The sequence below is a fragment of the Haliotis rubra genome, unplaced genomic scaffold (genome assembly GCF_003918875.1).
Source record: "Haliotis rubra isolate DU_JTF1 unplaced genomic scaffold, ASM391887v1 Scf692, whole genome shotgun sequence".
Taxonomy (NCBI): Eukaryota; Metazoa; Mollusca; class Gastropoda; order Lepetellida; family Haliotidae; genus Haliotis; species Haliotis rubra.
Window position 1 is genome coordinate 355,638 of NW_025767404.1, and position 13,254 is coordinate 368,891.

Genomic DNA, 13,254 nt, shown 5'->3' on the forward strand with positions numbered 1-13,254 from the left:
TAATGACAATATTCAATACACAATTTCCATCACTGATCACATGCAATTTGAACTTAACACCTATCAGGCTATACACCGTAAACAAAACGCATTGATTTATGGCCCGAGTTCGGTCTCTGTCACATTATGTAATTACACAGACAGGCAGGTGTGATACTTGTACACATGACATGTTATGATGTCTGTTGACTGCAAAATGTTATACACAAAAATGAGCATGTATTTACAAAATCCAACATCTCTGTATATACACACACAATGAGCCGTGAGGGCATCTGCAAATGAACCAGCCGTTACACTTGAGTCCACACCCACCCGCTCTGTCTGGGTTCAGTATCGCGGCTGCTTCGTTTCGAGGGAAGTAAACCCAAGTAGACAATATTGCACTTTTGATTTGCGATTGTACGCTTATTATTTTGTTTATATGTTTTTTCATAATCAGCAATGTATGTTATATGTCATGAGTAAGTGATAATTGTGTTTTAATTATGTTTGATTTTTTGTTTGCATGTGACCTTTAAACAAGAAACCAACCAACCAAACCTTGGCGCTGACCATAACCCCTATTCATTATTATGAACTTAATACTGCCGTAACTTCCTTACACTACCATGGACTAAATACTGACTTAGCGCTAAGATCGGAAATTCCTTACATATGTCTGAAGACAGGTATCCTAAACAATGCTATATTTTGATGGAAAATCTCGACGCAGCTGGTAGATATACTTGGGCATCATATGTAAAAAGTTTGTTAAACATCAACGGGTTTGGATTTGTGTGGTTTAGTCATGATGTTGGCAATATTAATCATTTTATATCCATGTTCAAACAGAGGCTTATTGTTGTAAAGGGGCAAAGCATATTGAGTAGAATTAATGAATCATCGCATTTAGCTTACTACAAGACCATTAAATCTTTATTAGATGTAGAGTTTTATGTCTCAAATGTACATTTTAAAGAATATAGACGATATTTATGCTTACTTAGACTTCATCACCTACCCCTTCTTTGTAATGTAAGACGAAAAGATGATAATTATGCCTCAACAATATGTAAAATGTGTAACAGTAATGTCCCAGAGGATGAATTACATTTCCTTTTGTCTGTGATGTATATGTAAGGTTACGTAGTATATATTTACCAAATTTTGATCAATGTCCAACTATCATTAAGTTTAAAAAATTAATGCTATGTAATAATACCAGTGTTCTTCTTAAAACTGTGCAGTTTATTAAGCATGCCCTCGTGATCAGATCAAATGTGTGTAAATAATGTGTATATTGCCTTGTCTAAAATGATATTTTGTATCCTATGATTGTACATGGGCCGATGGCCTACTTACAGAAAATAAATTCATTCATACTAAGTTCTGGGGTAGCGCTAAGATCGTAACTCCCGTACAATAACATGGACTTATTATTTGTGTAGCGCTAAGATCGTAGCGACAGAGTAACAAGTTTGTTAGTTCAACTCTTTGTTCTAACAGTTCAAGTTAGGGTTAGCCTTAGCGAAGGTTGGTTTGTGAAGCTGGGCCCTGCTACAACATATAACATATTCAAGAGACAAGAATAGTGTGTTGATAAAACACGTGAATTGATACAAATCATCGATACTGATCATCGATAGTGATCGCTCCTCCTCCACATCTACAGTAGAGTTACTCCTCTCACTATCGTTGTCTGCAGTGACTACAGTCTGCAGCATCAGCAACATCGTGTACGGCTCACATATCCTGAAGCTGGGGCCTTCTCCTTGTCATCAGGGCCAGATCCTACAAACAGGTTGTTAAAGCATTTTAATGATTATAAAATCATGGCAGTTTCTGAATATTTGGTTAAACATACAGCTTTCATTATACCAAAAATATTAAATGACTAATCTTTATATCAGATCGGGTGGGATGGGGGAAAATTGCATAAATTCCGTTACATCACTGTGTGGAGGAAAATAATACAGATGTCCGTATCGCTGAAATATTTCCCTTTGGTAAAGTAAACAGTCGAAAGAAGTGTTAATCTGTAAGGCATGCTTGAACAATGACAACGAGTCTCAGTGGAGTAGCCTCGTGCTTAAAACGTTCGCACGTGAGGCTGAAGAGCCGGGTTCGATTCCCCACATAGGTACAATGTGTGAAGCCCATTTCTGGTGTCCCCCAGTGTTTGCCCATAATCCTGAAAACCTGCAGGCCCTAATATAAGACCCAGAACCATAAAGCTACGATATAAGTAATTCCAAGCAAACAAAAATGTGACAACTAACAAACTGAGTTAAAGAGTTTAATTTAACTCTAGTGACTGACTAGTCTTCATTTACAACAAAATATAAAAAAAACTAGAAATTATTGAATGGCATTTTCTGAAAAATAATACTCCCAGCTACTGGGGATGAAAATGCTGCCATCCATAAAGGCCATCAGGAAACAAAAGTTGTGGGTCCGAGTGGTTTTCAGTCTTCTTCGGGATTTAAGGACCGACGTTAATTTCGAGCGCTGGTTTCCCCCGCCATATTGTTAGAATATTGTTAAAAGCGGCGTAAAACCATACCCACTCACTCACTCCTGAGTGAGTGAGTCTAATCTGATCAAGACTAACAACTAGTCTCTGAAATGAACATATTTGAAAGAAAAAGTAACAGCGTATAAGAAGATAATTATAATGAATAGGAGCCGTGGAAATCGAGACTAGCATGTGCTTTCTTGGATATATACTATCAAAAAAAGAAACGCATAGGTGATTTGTATTTTAAAAAAATCTATTAATTACCTATTGTGATCAAACAATCGTCAAAATATGTAACAGAAGTGTTGATAACATGCGCGAGAAAAAATCGATTTTACCTGAAAATGTTGATTTTGATGAGATTTCTCACAAGGATTAAAAAGGCATCGCAAGAACGCAACAGAAATCACCTTCCAGTTGAAATTGTGCAGCAAAGAGCATGCACTGTCTGGCAATAAATATCCAGATTACATTCGGAAATTGGCAATCGTTTTGAAGGAGTTTCAAGGTCAAATCACTACGCCACGTCTTGACTCTGCGACAAGGAACATCGCCATTGAAAGAATGCACGCTGGAAATTACCAATCTTCTGTTGCCAGGCGTCTGAATGTTAGTCTGAACACGATATCACGGCTTGGCTGCTCGTTACAACCAAGCAGGTATAACAAATGACCGTCCCCATAAAGGCAGACCTAGAGTTACAACTGCCGCTCAAAATCGGTACATCCGGGTACTACATTTGCGTGATCGTACTGCGTCGGGTGAGAGCACAGCAGCCAGGATGCCTGGACTTCGGAGGATATCCAGTCAAACTGTACGGAACAGGTTGAAAGAGATTGGTCTGACAGCCAGGAGACCCGACGTCAGGACCGTGCTACGTCGTCACCATCGCTCTCAACGTCTCCGTTATCTAAAAGTATCCACTTGGTTGTATAGACATTACTTTCTTCTAAACTGGTGTAAAAATTCATGCACTAAAGTCTTTTGTGGACGAGTTATACATATTTGAAAATACAACATTTTCGCAACAGATTTCTGACCTATGCATTTCTTTTTTTGAATAGTATATCTGTTTCAGAGTCTTTATGACACACTCAATCTAATCAGGACCCACAGCCTTTTTATAGTTCTGGGTCCTTAGGGCCTGTAGCTTTTTGTTTATATTTTTCGACGGATATAATATCTCAGTTCGACTTACAATTAAACAGAGACACGGCAACGTTCGCAATGTTTACATTCGCACAATGCATCCGTGGAATGTCGCATGACTAGTCAGCTTCATCTGGATGTAATGATCTAAACTTACGCTGGTTGTAGACGTCCCACGTTCCTATTGCCCCACATGGTTTACGTTAATCACGGATGTAATTAAAATAAATTAGAGAAGATATTTAACCCGAGCGTAAACCGTCATCAGTAGTATATATAATGGAGATTCTGCATCACTTTCTCCTATGGCATTGTTTACGTTAAATAATGCCCCCACCGAGGGTTATTAATTTATGTCACTGACACCGTCGCTTTTCTGTTTGTTTTCTGCCTTAGATTTATTGTCGGTAAGTACTAAATTTGGCATCTCAGAAACTGTTATAGTTCAAGGACGATGGCGGCTGCATACAATGCTATAGTGGAGACGTATACACATGGAATGAGGATTCGCTTTTGAACAGGCGTATGTGGACAAACATGCATACACGGTTTTATAGGAAATTCCTGTTTCTGTTATTGACCCAAACCGTGTTTTATTACCAACCTCTTGCTGTGTACCCTCCGTGTCACAGCCGCGGGGGGTTCTGACAACCTCAGGGAGACAGCGGCGGGGGGTTCTGACAACCTCCGGGAGACAGCGGCGGTACAGGAATGGTACCAGAAACCTTGGTTCAACATCACCGACACGGTTCATGCCTGAAAGTAATGGGACTATCAAGAAAACCTATCCTTCAGTGTTGGAGGAAGGGTAGTGTGAGTGTTCAGGTAGGTAGTGTGAGTGTTGGTGTGGGTAGTGTGAGTGTTGCGTGGGTAGTGTGAGTGTTGGTGTGGGTAGTGTGTGTGTTGGTGTGGGTAGTGTGAGTGTTGGTGTGGGTAGTGTGAGTGCTTGGGTGGATAGTTTGAGTTTGCATTTGACATATTTACGTACTTGAGTGATTAGTGGAATGTTGTTCAGGACGAAAAGGTTGTGGAGTGTCTGACATCAGCATTGTTGTTATCTACACCCGGAATAGACACGGACACAAAGGGACATTCAGACCAACTGCTCGCTGTACCACTCAGGATCTCATCCAGTTGTAAGGTGTACATCACAAAGCCTATACAACGGCCGCTTGTTTTGCAGACATGGTGTATTGACAAGGCACGAGGACAACGCCATTCAAAGAGCGTGATTAAGTGACTGAGTAATAATTCTGTGATATTTTATGTTTGGTCAATATTGCAGCCATTTAGCCATGACAGGTGACCTCACTGACCGCTCGCCCTTCCTGATATTCCAGTAAGTGATTGGTTCCTCCAGGAGTACCTCCAGGGCGGCATCATCAACATAGGATGAATACCTAGTGTAGCGCTCACAAACAAACAACAGACGTATATTACCTGTCATGGCGCTGACAAGGAGACCGACTACCACAACCGTGGTTGCACCAATAGCTGAATACCACAGATAGGACACTGTGAACAGGGTGGAGATACCAGTACTGAAACATGGTAGAGAGGACACTGTGTACAGGGTGGAGATACCAGTACTGAAACATAGTAGAGAGGACACTGTGTACAGGGTGGAGATACCAGTACTGAAACATGGTAGTGACGACACTGTGTACAGGGTGGAGATACCAGTACTGAAACATAGTAGAGAGGACACTGTGTACAGGGTGGAGACACCAGTACTGAAACATGGTAGAGAGGACACTGTGTACAGGGTGGAGATACCAGTACTGAAACATGGTAGAGAGGACACTGTGTACAGGTGGTGATACCAGTACTGATACATGGTAGAGAGGACACTGTGTACAGGTGGTGATACCAGTACTGAAACATGGTAGAGAGGACACTGTGTACAGGGTGATATACCAGTACTGAAACATGGTAGAGAGGTCAGTGTGTACAAGGTGGAGACACCAGCACTGAAACATGGTAGAGAGGTCAGTGTGTACAGGGTGGAGACACAGTACTGAAACATGATAGAGAGGGACACTGTGTACTGATACATGGTAGAGAGGTCAGTGTGTACAGGGTGGAGACACCAGTACTGATACATGGTAGAGAAGTCAGTGTGTACAGGGTGGAGACACCAGTACTGAAACATGGTAGAGAGGACACTGTGTACAGGGTGGAGATACCAGTACTGATACATGGTAGAGAGGTCAGTGTATGCAAGGTGGAGACACAAGTACTGATACATGGTAGAGAGGTCAGTGTGTACAGGGCGTGTAACAGAGAACCTAATGCTTGGAGATGAAGCTACAGTGATGTCAGTTAGTGACAGACAGCAGTGTAGCAGGGGAATGTGGCAGACGCTTGTTTCACGATGCTCTAGAGGGTTCAGCAGAGGAAGTCAGGTGTTGTTGTCATCTCAACAGCAGAGTTTCTCACTCCAGTGTGGCCGCTCACATAATCACACATCATCGTTGGGCGTCGAGACATTTTTCCGCGCAGTTTCAGCATACTCACTATTCGACAGGAGCTTGAGCCGTTGTTAGGTTTGAGGACGTTGTTGTCGCCATGGAGATGGTGCTGTTGGGGATGCTGCAGTTGTGCGTCGGGTACTGAAGGCCAGACGGTGTTCCCACAACGGTGTAGGCCCCTATAGAGATCCAGAGAGGGAACACCAATCCCAGCACACCGCCGACCACTGCTCCCTGTAGAACATAATACACCGTAAACAGGAACACCGCCGACCACTGCACCCTTTAGAACATAATACACCGTAAACAGGAACACCGCCAACCACTGCTCCCTGTAGAACATAATACACCGTAAACAGGAACACCGCCGACCACTGCACCCTTTAGAACATGATATACCGTAAACAGGAACACCGTCGACCATTGCTACCTGTAGAACATAATACACCGTAAACAGGAACACCGCCGACCACTGCTACCTGTAGAACATAATATACCGTAAACAGGAACACCGCCGACCACTGCTACCTGTAGAACATAATATACCATAAACAGGAACACCGTCGACCATTGCTCCCTGTAAACCATAATACACCGTAAACAGGAACACCGCCGACCACGTCTGCCTGTAGAATATAGTACACCGTAAACAAGAGCATCAGATCCCTGTTAAAGTCTCGGTGACAGAAATAAGACCAGATTATACACCGTAAGGTTTGTTGTTAGAGGAAAAGTCTAACCATCGCATGTATTAATCGTTGAGGTTTTAAAACCGTGAACATTTAAACTTACAATCCAGTTGGCCCACGGGAAGAACACACCCAGGATGAACATGCCGAGTATCGGCCCCGCTGCTGCACCCGTGAAGCTGAGACACACCTGGTAACATCACAACATGTTAGGCGGAGACACATCTGGTAACATCACAACATGTGTCACTGAGACACACCTGGTAACATCACAACATGTTAGGCGGAGACACATCTGGTAACATCACAACATGTGTCACTGAGACACACCTGGTAACATCACAACATGTTAGGCGGAGACACATCTGGTAACATCACAACATGTGTCACTGAGACACACCTGGTAACATCACAACATGTTAGGCGGAGACACATCTGGTAACATCACAACATGTGTCACTGAGACACACCAGGCAACATCACAACATGTTAGGCGGAGACACATCTGGTAACATCACAACATGTGTCACTGAGACACACCTGGTAACATCACAACATGTTAGGCGGAGACACATCTGGTAACATCACAACATGTGTCACTGAGAGACACCTGGTAACATCACAATATGTGAAGCTGAGACACACCTGGTAACATCACAACATGTGTAGCTGAGACACACCTGGTAACATCACAATATGTGTAGCTGAGACACACCTGGTAACATCACAATATGTGAAGCTGAGACACACCTGGTAACATCACAACATGTGTAGCTGAGACACACCTGGTAACATCACAACATGTGTAGCTGAGACACACCTGGTTACATCACAATATGTGTAGCTGAGACACACCTGGTAACATCACAATATGTGAAGCTGAGACACACCTGGTAACATCACAATATGTGTCGCTGAGACACACCTGGTAACATCACAACATGTGTAGCTGAGACACACCTGGTAACATCACAACATATGAAGCTGAGAGACACCTGGTTACATCACAACATGTGAAGCTGAGACACACCAGGCAACATCAAACCAAGTGTTGCTGAGACACACATGGTAACATCACAACATGTGAAGCTGAGACACACCTGGTAACATCACAACATGTCTCGCTGAGACACACCTGGTTACATCACAACATGTGAAGCTGAGAGACACCTGGTAACATCACAATATGTCTCGCTGAGACACACCTGGTTACATCACAACATGTGAAGCTGAGACACACCAGGCAACATCAAACCAAGTGTTGCTGAGACACACAGGTAAATCACAACATGTGAAGCTGTGACACACCTGGTAACATCACAACATGTCTCGCTGAGACACACCTGGTAACATCACAACATGTCAAGCTGAGACACACCGGGTAACATCAAACCAAGTGTTGCGGAGACACACCTGGTAACATCACAATATGTGAAGCTGAGACACACCGGTAAATCACAACATGTGAAGCTGAGACACACCTGGTAACATCACAATATGTGAAGCTGAGACACACCGGTAAATCACAACATGTGAAGCTGAGACACACCTGGTAACATCACACATGAAGCTGAGACACACTTTGTAACATTAGAACATGTGTCGCTGAGACACACCAGGTAACATCAAACCATGTGTCGCTGACACACACCTGGTAACATCACAACATGTGGAGCTGAGACACACCTGGTAACATCGCAACATGTGAAGCTTAGACACACACCTGGTAACATCACAACATGTGGAGCTGAGACACACCTGGTAACATCGCAACATGTGAAGCTTAGACACACACCTGGTAACATCACAACATATGAAGCTTAGACACACACCTGGTAACATCACATGATATGGAGATGAGACACCTGGTTACATCACCTGTAAAGCTGAGACAAACCTGGTAACATCACACATGAAGTTGAGACACACCTGGTAACATCACACCATGTGAAGCTGAGAGACACGCGGTGACATCACAACATGTGAAGCTGAGACACACCTAGTAACATCACACATGAAGCTGAGACACACCTTGTAACATTAGAACATGTGTCGCTGAGACACACCAGGTAACATCAAACCATGTGTCGCTGAGACACACCTTGTAACATCACAACATATGGAGCTGAGACACACCTGGTAACATCGCAACATGTGAAGCTGAGACACACCTGGTAACATCACAACATATGGAGATAAGACACCTGGCGACATCACCTGTTAAGCTAAGACACACCTGGTAACATCACATGTAAAGCTAAGACACACCTGGTAAGATCACATGTAAAGCTGAGACATACCTGGTAACATCACATGTAAAGCTGAGACACACCTGGTAACATGACATGCAAAGCTGAGACATCACAACACCTGGTAACATCACAACATGTGAAGCTGAGACACACCTGGTAACATCACAACATGTGAAGCTGAGACACACCTGGTAACATCACAACATATGGAGATGAGACAAACCTGATAACATCACAACATGTGAAGCTGAGACACACCTGGTAACACCACAACATATGAAACTGAGACATACCTGGTAACATCACAACATATTTCGCTGAGTCACACCTAGTAACATCACGATATATGGAGATGAGACCCACCTGGTCACATCACATGTAAGCTGAGACACACCTGGTAACATCACTTGTAAAGCTAATACACACCTGGTAAGATCGCATGTAAAGCAAAGACACACCTGGTAACATCACATGTAAAGCTGAGACACACCTGGTAAGATCACATGTAAAGCTAAGACACACCTGGTAACATCACATGTAAAGCTAAGACACACCTGGTAACATCACATGTAAAGCTAATACACACCTGGTAAGATCACATGTAAAGCTAAGACACACCTGGTAACATCACATGTAAATCTGAGACACACCTGGTAACATCACATGTAAATCTGAGACATACCTGGAAACATCACATGCAAAGCTGAGACACACCTGGTAAAGCTGAAACTACGGTTATATAAATTCACCACCTTAACTACCCTGTTTTTATGAGTCGTGTCAAGTTTTACGAATTTAGCAATACGAATTTAAGTGTTATTTCATATCATCATGTTATATGTTAATAGTAGTGAAAGCAAAGAACAATTCTTGTAACTTGATGCTATCAACATATACCCCCTGTCCACACCTAAGATCTTCCTACAGTTTACCTCATGATCTCACCTGTAATATTGTTCCACCCAGGTGCATGGTCATAAAAGACACACCAATACCCGCGGCGCCGAAAAACAGCACTGTGGAGAAACGGAAATGTTATAAATTAAATCCGTGACTTATCACTTTGGATTGATGAGGAAGATTCTCGGGACAAATGTAAGTCAGTTATGTCGTTCATGCGCTTCAGTTTCTCGGTCATCTGACCAACCACTCGCCCAATACAAAAGTGGTATATAGCACAAACCGAAAATCAAATACTATTGTCAGTTTGTAGTTCTTTGATGAAGGGTGTGAGGTCTAACATCCTACCGAGCAGCTTTGTGATGAGTGTCTTCTGAGCTTCTGTGAGTCTGTCTCCCAGGACTGGTTTGAAGAAATCCTCCCAACATACAGCAGACAGAGCATTGAGAGACGACGACATGGTGCTGAAGTGATTCATATGGGAAACATGACACACTCAACATACGACAGACAGAGCACTGTGAGACGACGACATGGTGCTGAACTGATTCAATGGAAAGCATGACACACTCAACATACGACAGACAGTGAGTGAGTGAGTGACGACGACATGGTGCTGAACTGATTCAATGGAAAGCATGACACACTCAACATACAGCAGACAGAGCACTGTGAGACGACGACATGGTGTTGAAGTGATTCAAGGGGAAGCATGTCAGTCTCAGCATCTTAGTCCTTGCACCGGACATGAGCGAGTGACTTTAGTTTTACGCCGCTTTGAGCAATATTTCGCAATATGATGGCGGTGGACACCAGGAATAGGCTTCACATATTATATCCATTTGGAGCATTGAAACCGGGTCTTCGGCCTGACGAGCGAACGCCTTTACCACTAGGCTACCCTACCCGGCCCAGACATGAAAGTCAACAACAACGTACAGTTTCTACGCGAGACTTGCACATAATGAACAGTCTCTACCTAAGAGCTCCACGATGAATAACTGTTTCTACGCGACGGTTCCACTAGAATTTACAGTCTCTACCTGAGTGATCCACGACAATGAACATAACCTACTTGAGGGATCCACAACAATGATCTGTTTCTTTGCGAGAGTTCCACTAGAATGAACAGTCTCTACCTGAGTGATCCACGACAATGAACATAACCTACCTGAGTGCTCCACGACAATGAACATAACCTACCTGAGTGTTCCACAACAATGAACATAACCTACCTGAGTGTTCCACAACAATGAACAGAACCTACCTGAGTGTTCCACAACAATGAACATAACCTACCTGAGTGTTCCACAACAATGAACAGTCCCTACCTGAGTGCTCCACGACAATGAACAGAACCTACCTGAGTGCTCCACTGAAGAGACACGAGATGAACAGTCCCGGGAGACCGGGATAGCCAAGCACTTCCATCACGAAGTAAGGCACCAGCTGGAATGTAGAGAGTGAATGAGGTCTGCATCATGCCACGTTTAGCAAGATTACGGTAATATTAGGGCGGGGACACCAGAAATGGGCCTCCATCTATCTGTCTGACCATCTGACCCTGACCGTCAGTCTGACCTGTGGATACTGGATCTGTCTGGTTACACAAGTTCTCCAGAGTGAAAACAGAGAGGGCATCTACATATACTCATTTATAATAATGAAAGTGTCGCTTGTGTCAGAGCTTGTAATGTCACAAGTGAGAGAATTCCAAAGCACAGGTGCAGAGTAGGAAAAAGAACATCCAAAGGATTTCAGTTTGTAGGATGAGATGACCAGTAGATTTTGTGAGTTTTGAGAGACACTTGTATGTCAGACAGAGGATCTTAAGGTCGATTCTGGCCCCAACCGGCAGCCAATGCAATTCGTTCAACACGAATGAGTGTAATATTTGACTGCTTAGTAGTTTTGATGACGATGCGACATACTGGCACAAATGATAGACAAACAACTAGACTTGAAGATCTTACTTGGTTGGGGTTGCTGACTTTGCTTTCCAACAAGGGATCACATCCTTTCTGGGCGTAGTAGGCGAACATGATGATCCCTGCCAGGCACACAGATGTCATCAACAGAATGACCCCGACAATGTTTAGAATCACCGACCTGAAAAAACAACATCCCACAGTTACCACGACTAACCACACTAAACTAAACAGTCCATTTCAAATGATAACAAGATGTTGAAGTGGAAAACAATAATCCAGACTTGACCAAACAATCTAGCGATCAACATCATGAGCATCGATCTACGCAACTGGAAACACGATGACGTGTGTCAACCAAGTCATATGTCTGGCTACGAACGACAGGCATGGGTTGCTGAAGACCAATTCTAACCCGGATCTTCACGTGTCCATAGAAAACGTCTACGAGAAGGTCAGTCAAAGAACATTCAGGTAAGCAAGTGGCCGTCTCCATGGATATTATCTGTGCATCTTCTTGGTGATCATTTACGTGGTGCAGATGACTCATAATGTAACTTACAGTCTGGCCTGTCGCAGCGTGGGCAGCCCGCAGTACCGCTGGACAGTGACCTGGCTCAGTCCGTATGTGTAGGACCAGGTGATGGTAGTGCCGATGACCAGTGACCAGAAAGACTGGCGCACAGTAGGGTCGGGATTGAAGCTGAAACAGGAGCATTGTGGCAGAGATAGCAACTTCCTAGTAGTGCCGATATAATCAGTTGCTGAAGTTGCTGAAGTTTAGAGACATTGAAATATCTGTATTGTTGAGATGCTCGGAAACACCATTTCATGTAAAAACACTCATTTCGTCCTGGCGCCTGATGGGTAGTTTCCCAAACATTCCAGGTGCAGAATGGCTCTCTCACTCAGGACGTATGTGAAATGGCTTGGAATCAATTAATCGTTAGGCTGACACACACTCACAGACACACACTCTCCCTCACACACACACACACACACACACACACACACACACACACACACACACACACACACACACACACACACACACACACACACACACAGGCACACACACACAGGCACACACACACAGAGGCACACACACACAGAGGCACACATGCGCACACACAAAAGGAACACATACGTACACACAAAGGCACACACAGGCACACGAAGGCACACACACTCAGACATACAAAGGCACACACACACAAAGGCACACAGACCAAACACAAAGGGACAACCACATACACACAAATGCACACAAGCACACACAAAGGCACACGCACGTACACACAAAGGCACACACAGACACACGCACACACACAAAGGCACATACATGCACGCACACGCACGCACAGG

At 43.6% G+C, this 13,254-nt stretch overlaps 1 protein-coding gene across 1 annotated transcript in view; it reads right to left on the bottom strand.

Annotated features, from left to right (window-relative positions):
• Positions 1–1,705: 1,705 nt before the first annotated feature.
• LOC124258421 (sodium-coupled monocarboxylate transporter 1-like) overlaps positions 1,706–13,254 on the bottom strand; it is a 104,767-nt gene continuing 93,218 nt past the window's right edge. The window contains exons 15-16 of the mRNA XM_046692517.1: positions 4,268–4,405; positions 1,706–1,773 (exon numbers count right to left, since the gene is read on the bottom strand). Of these exons, the coding sequence (XP_046548473.1) occupies positions 1,706–1,773; positions 4,268–4,405 (206 nt within the window). The remainder of the gene's footprint in view (positions 1,774–4,267; positions 4,406–13,254) is intronic.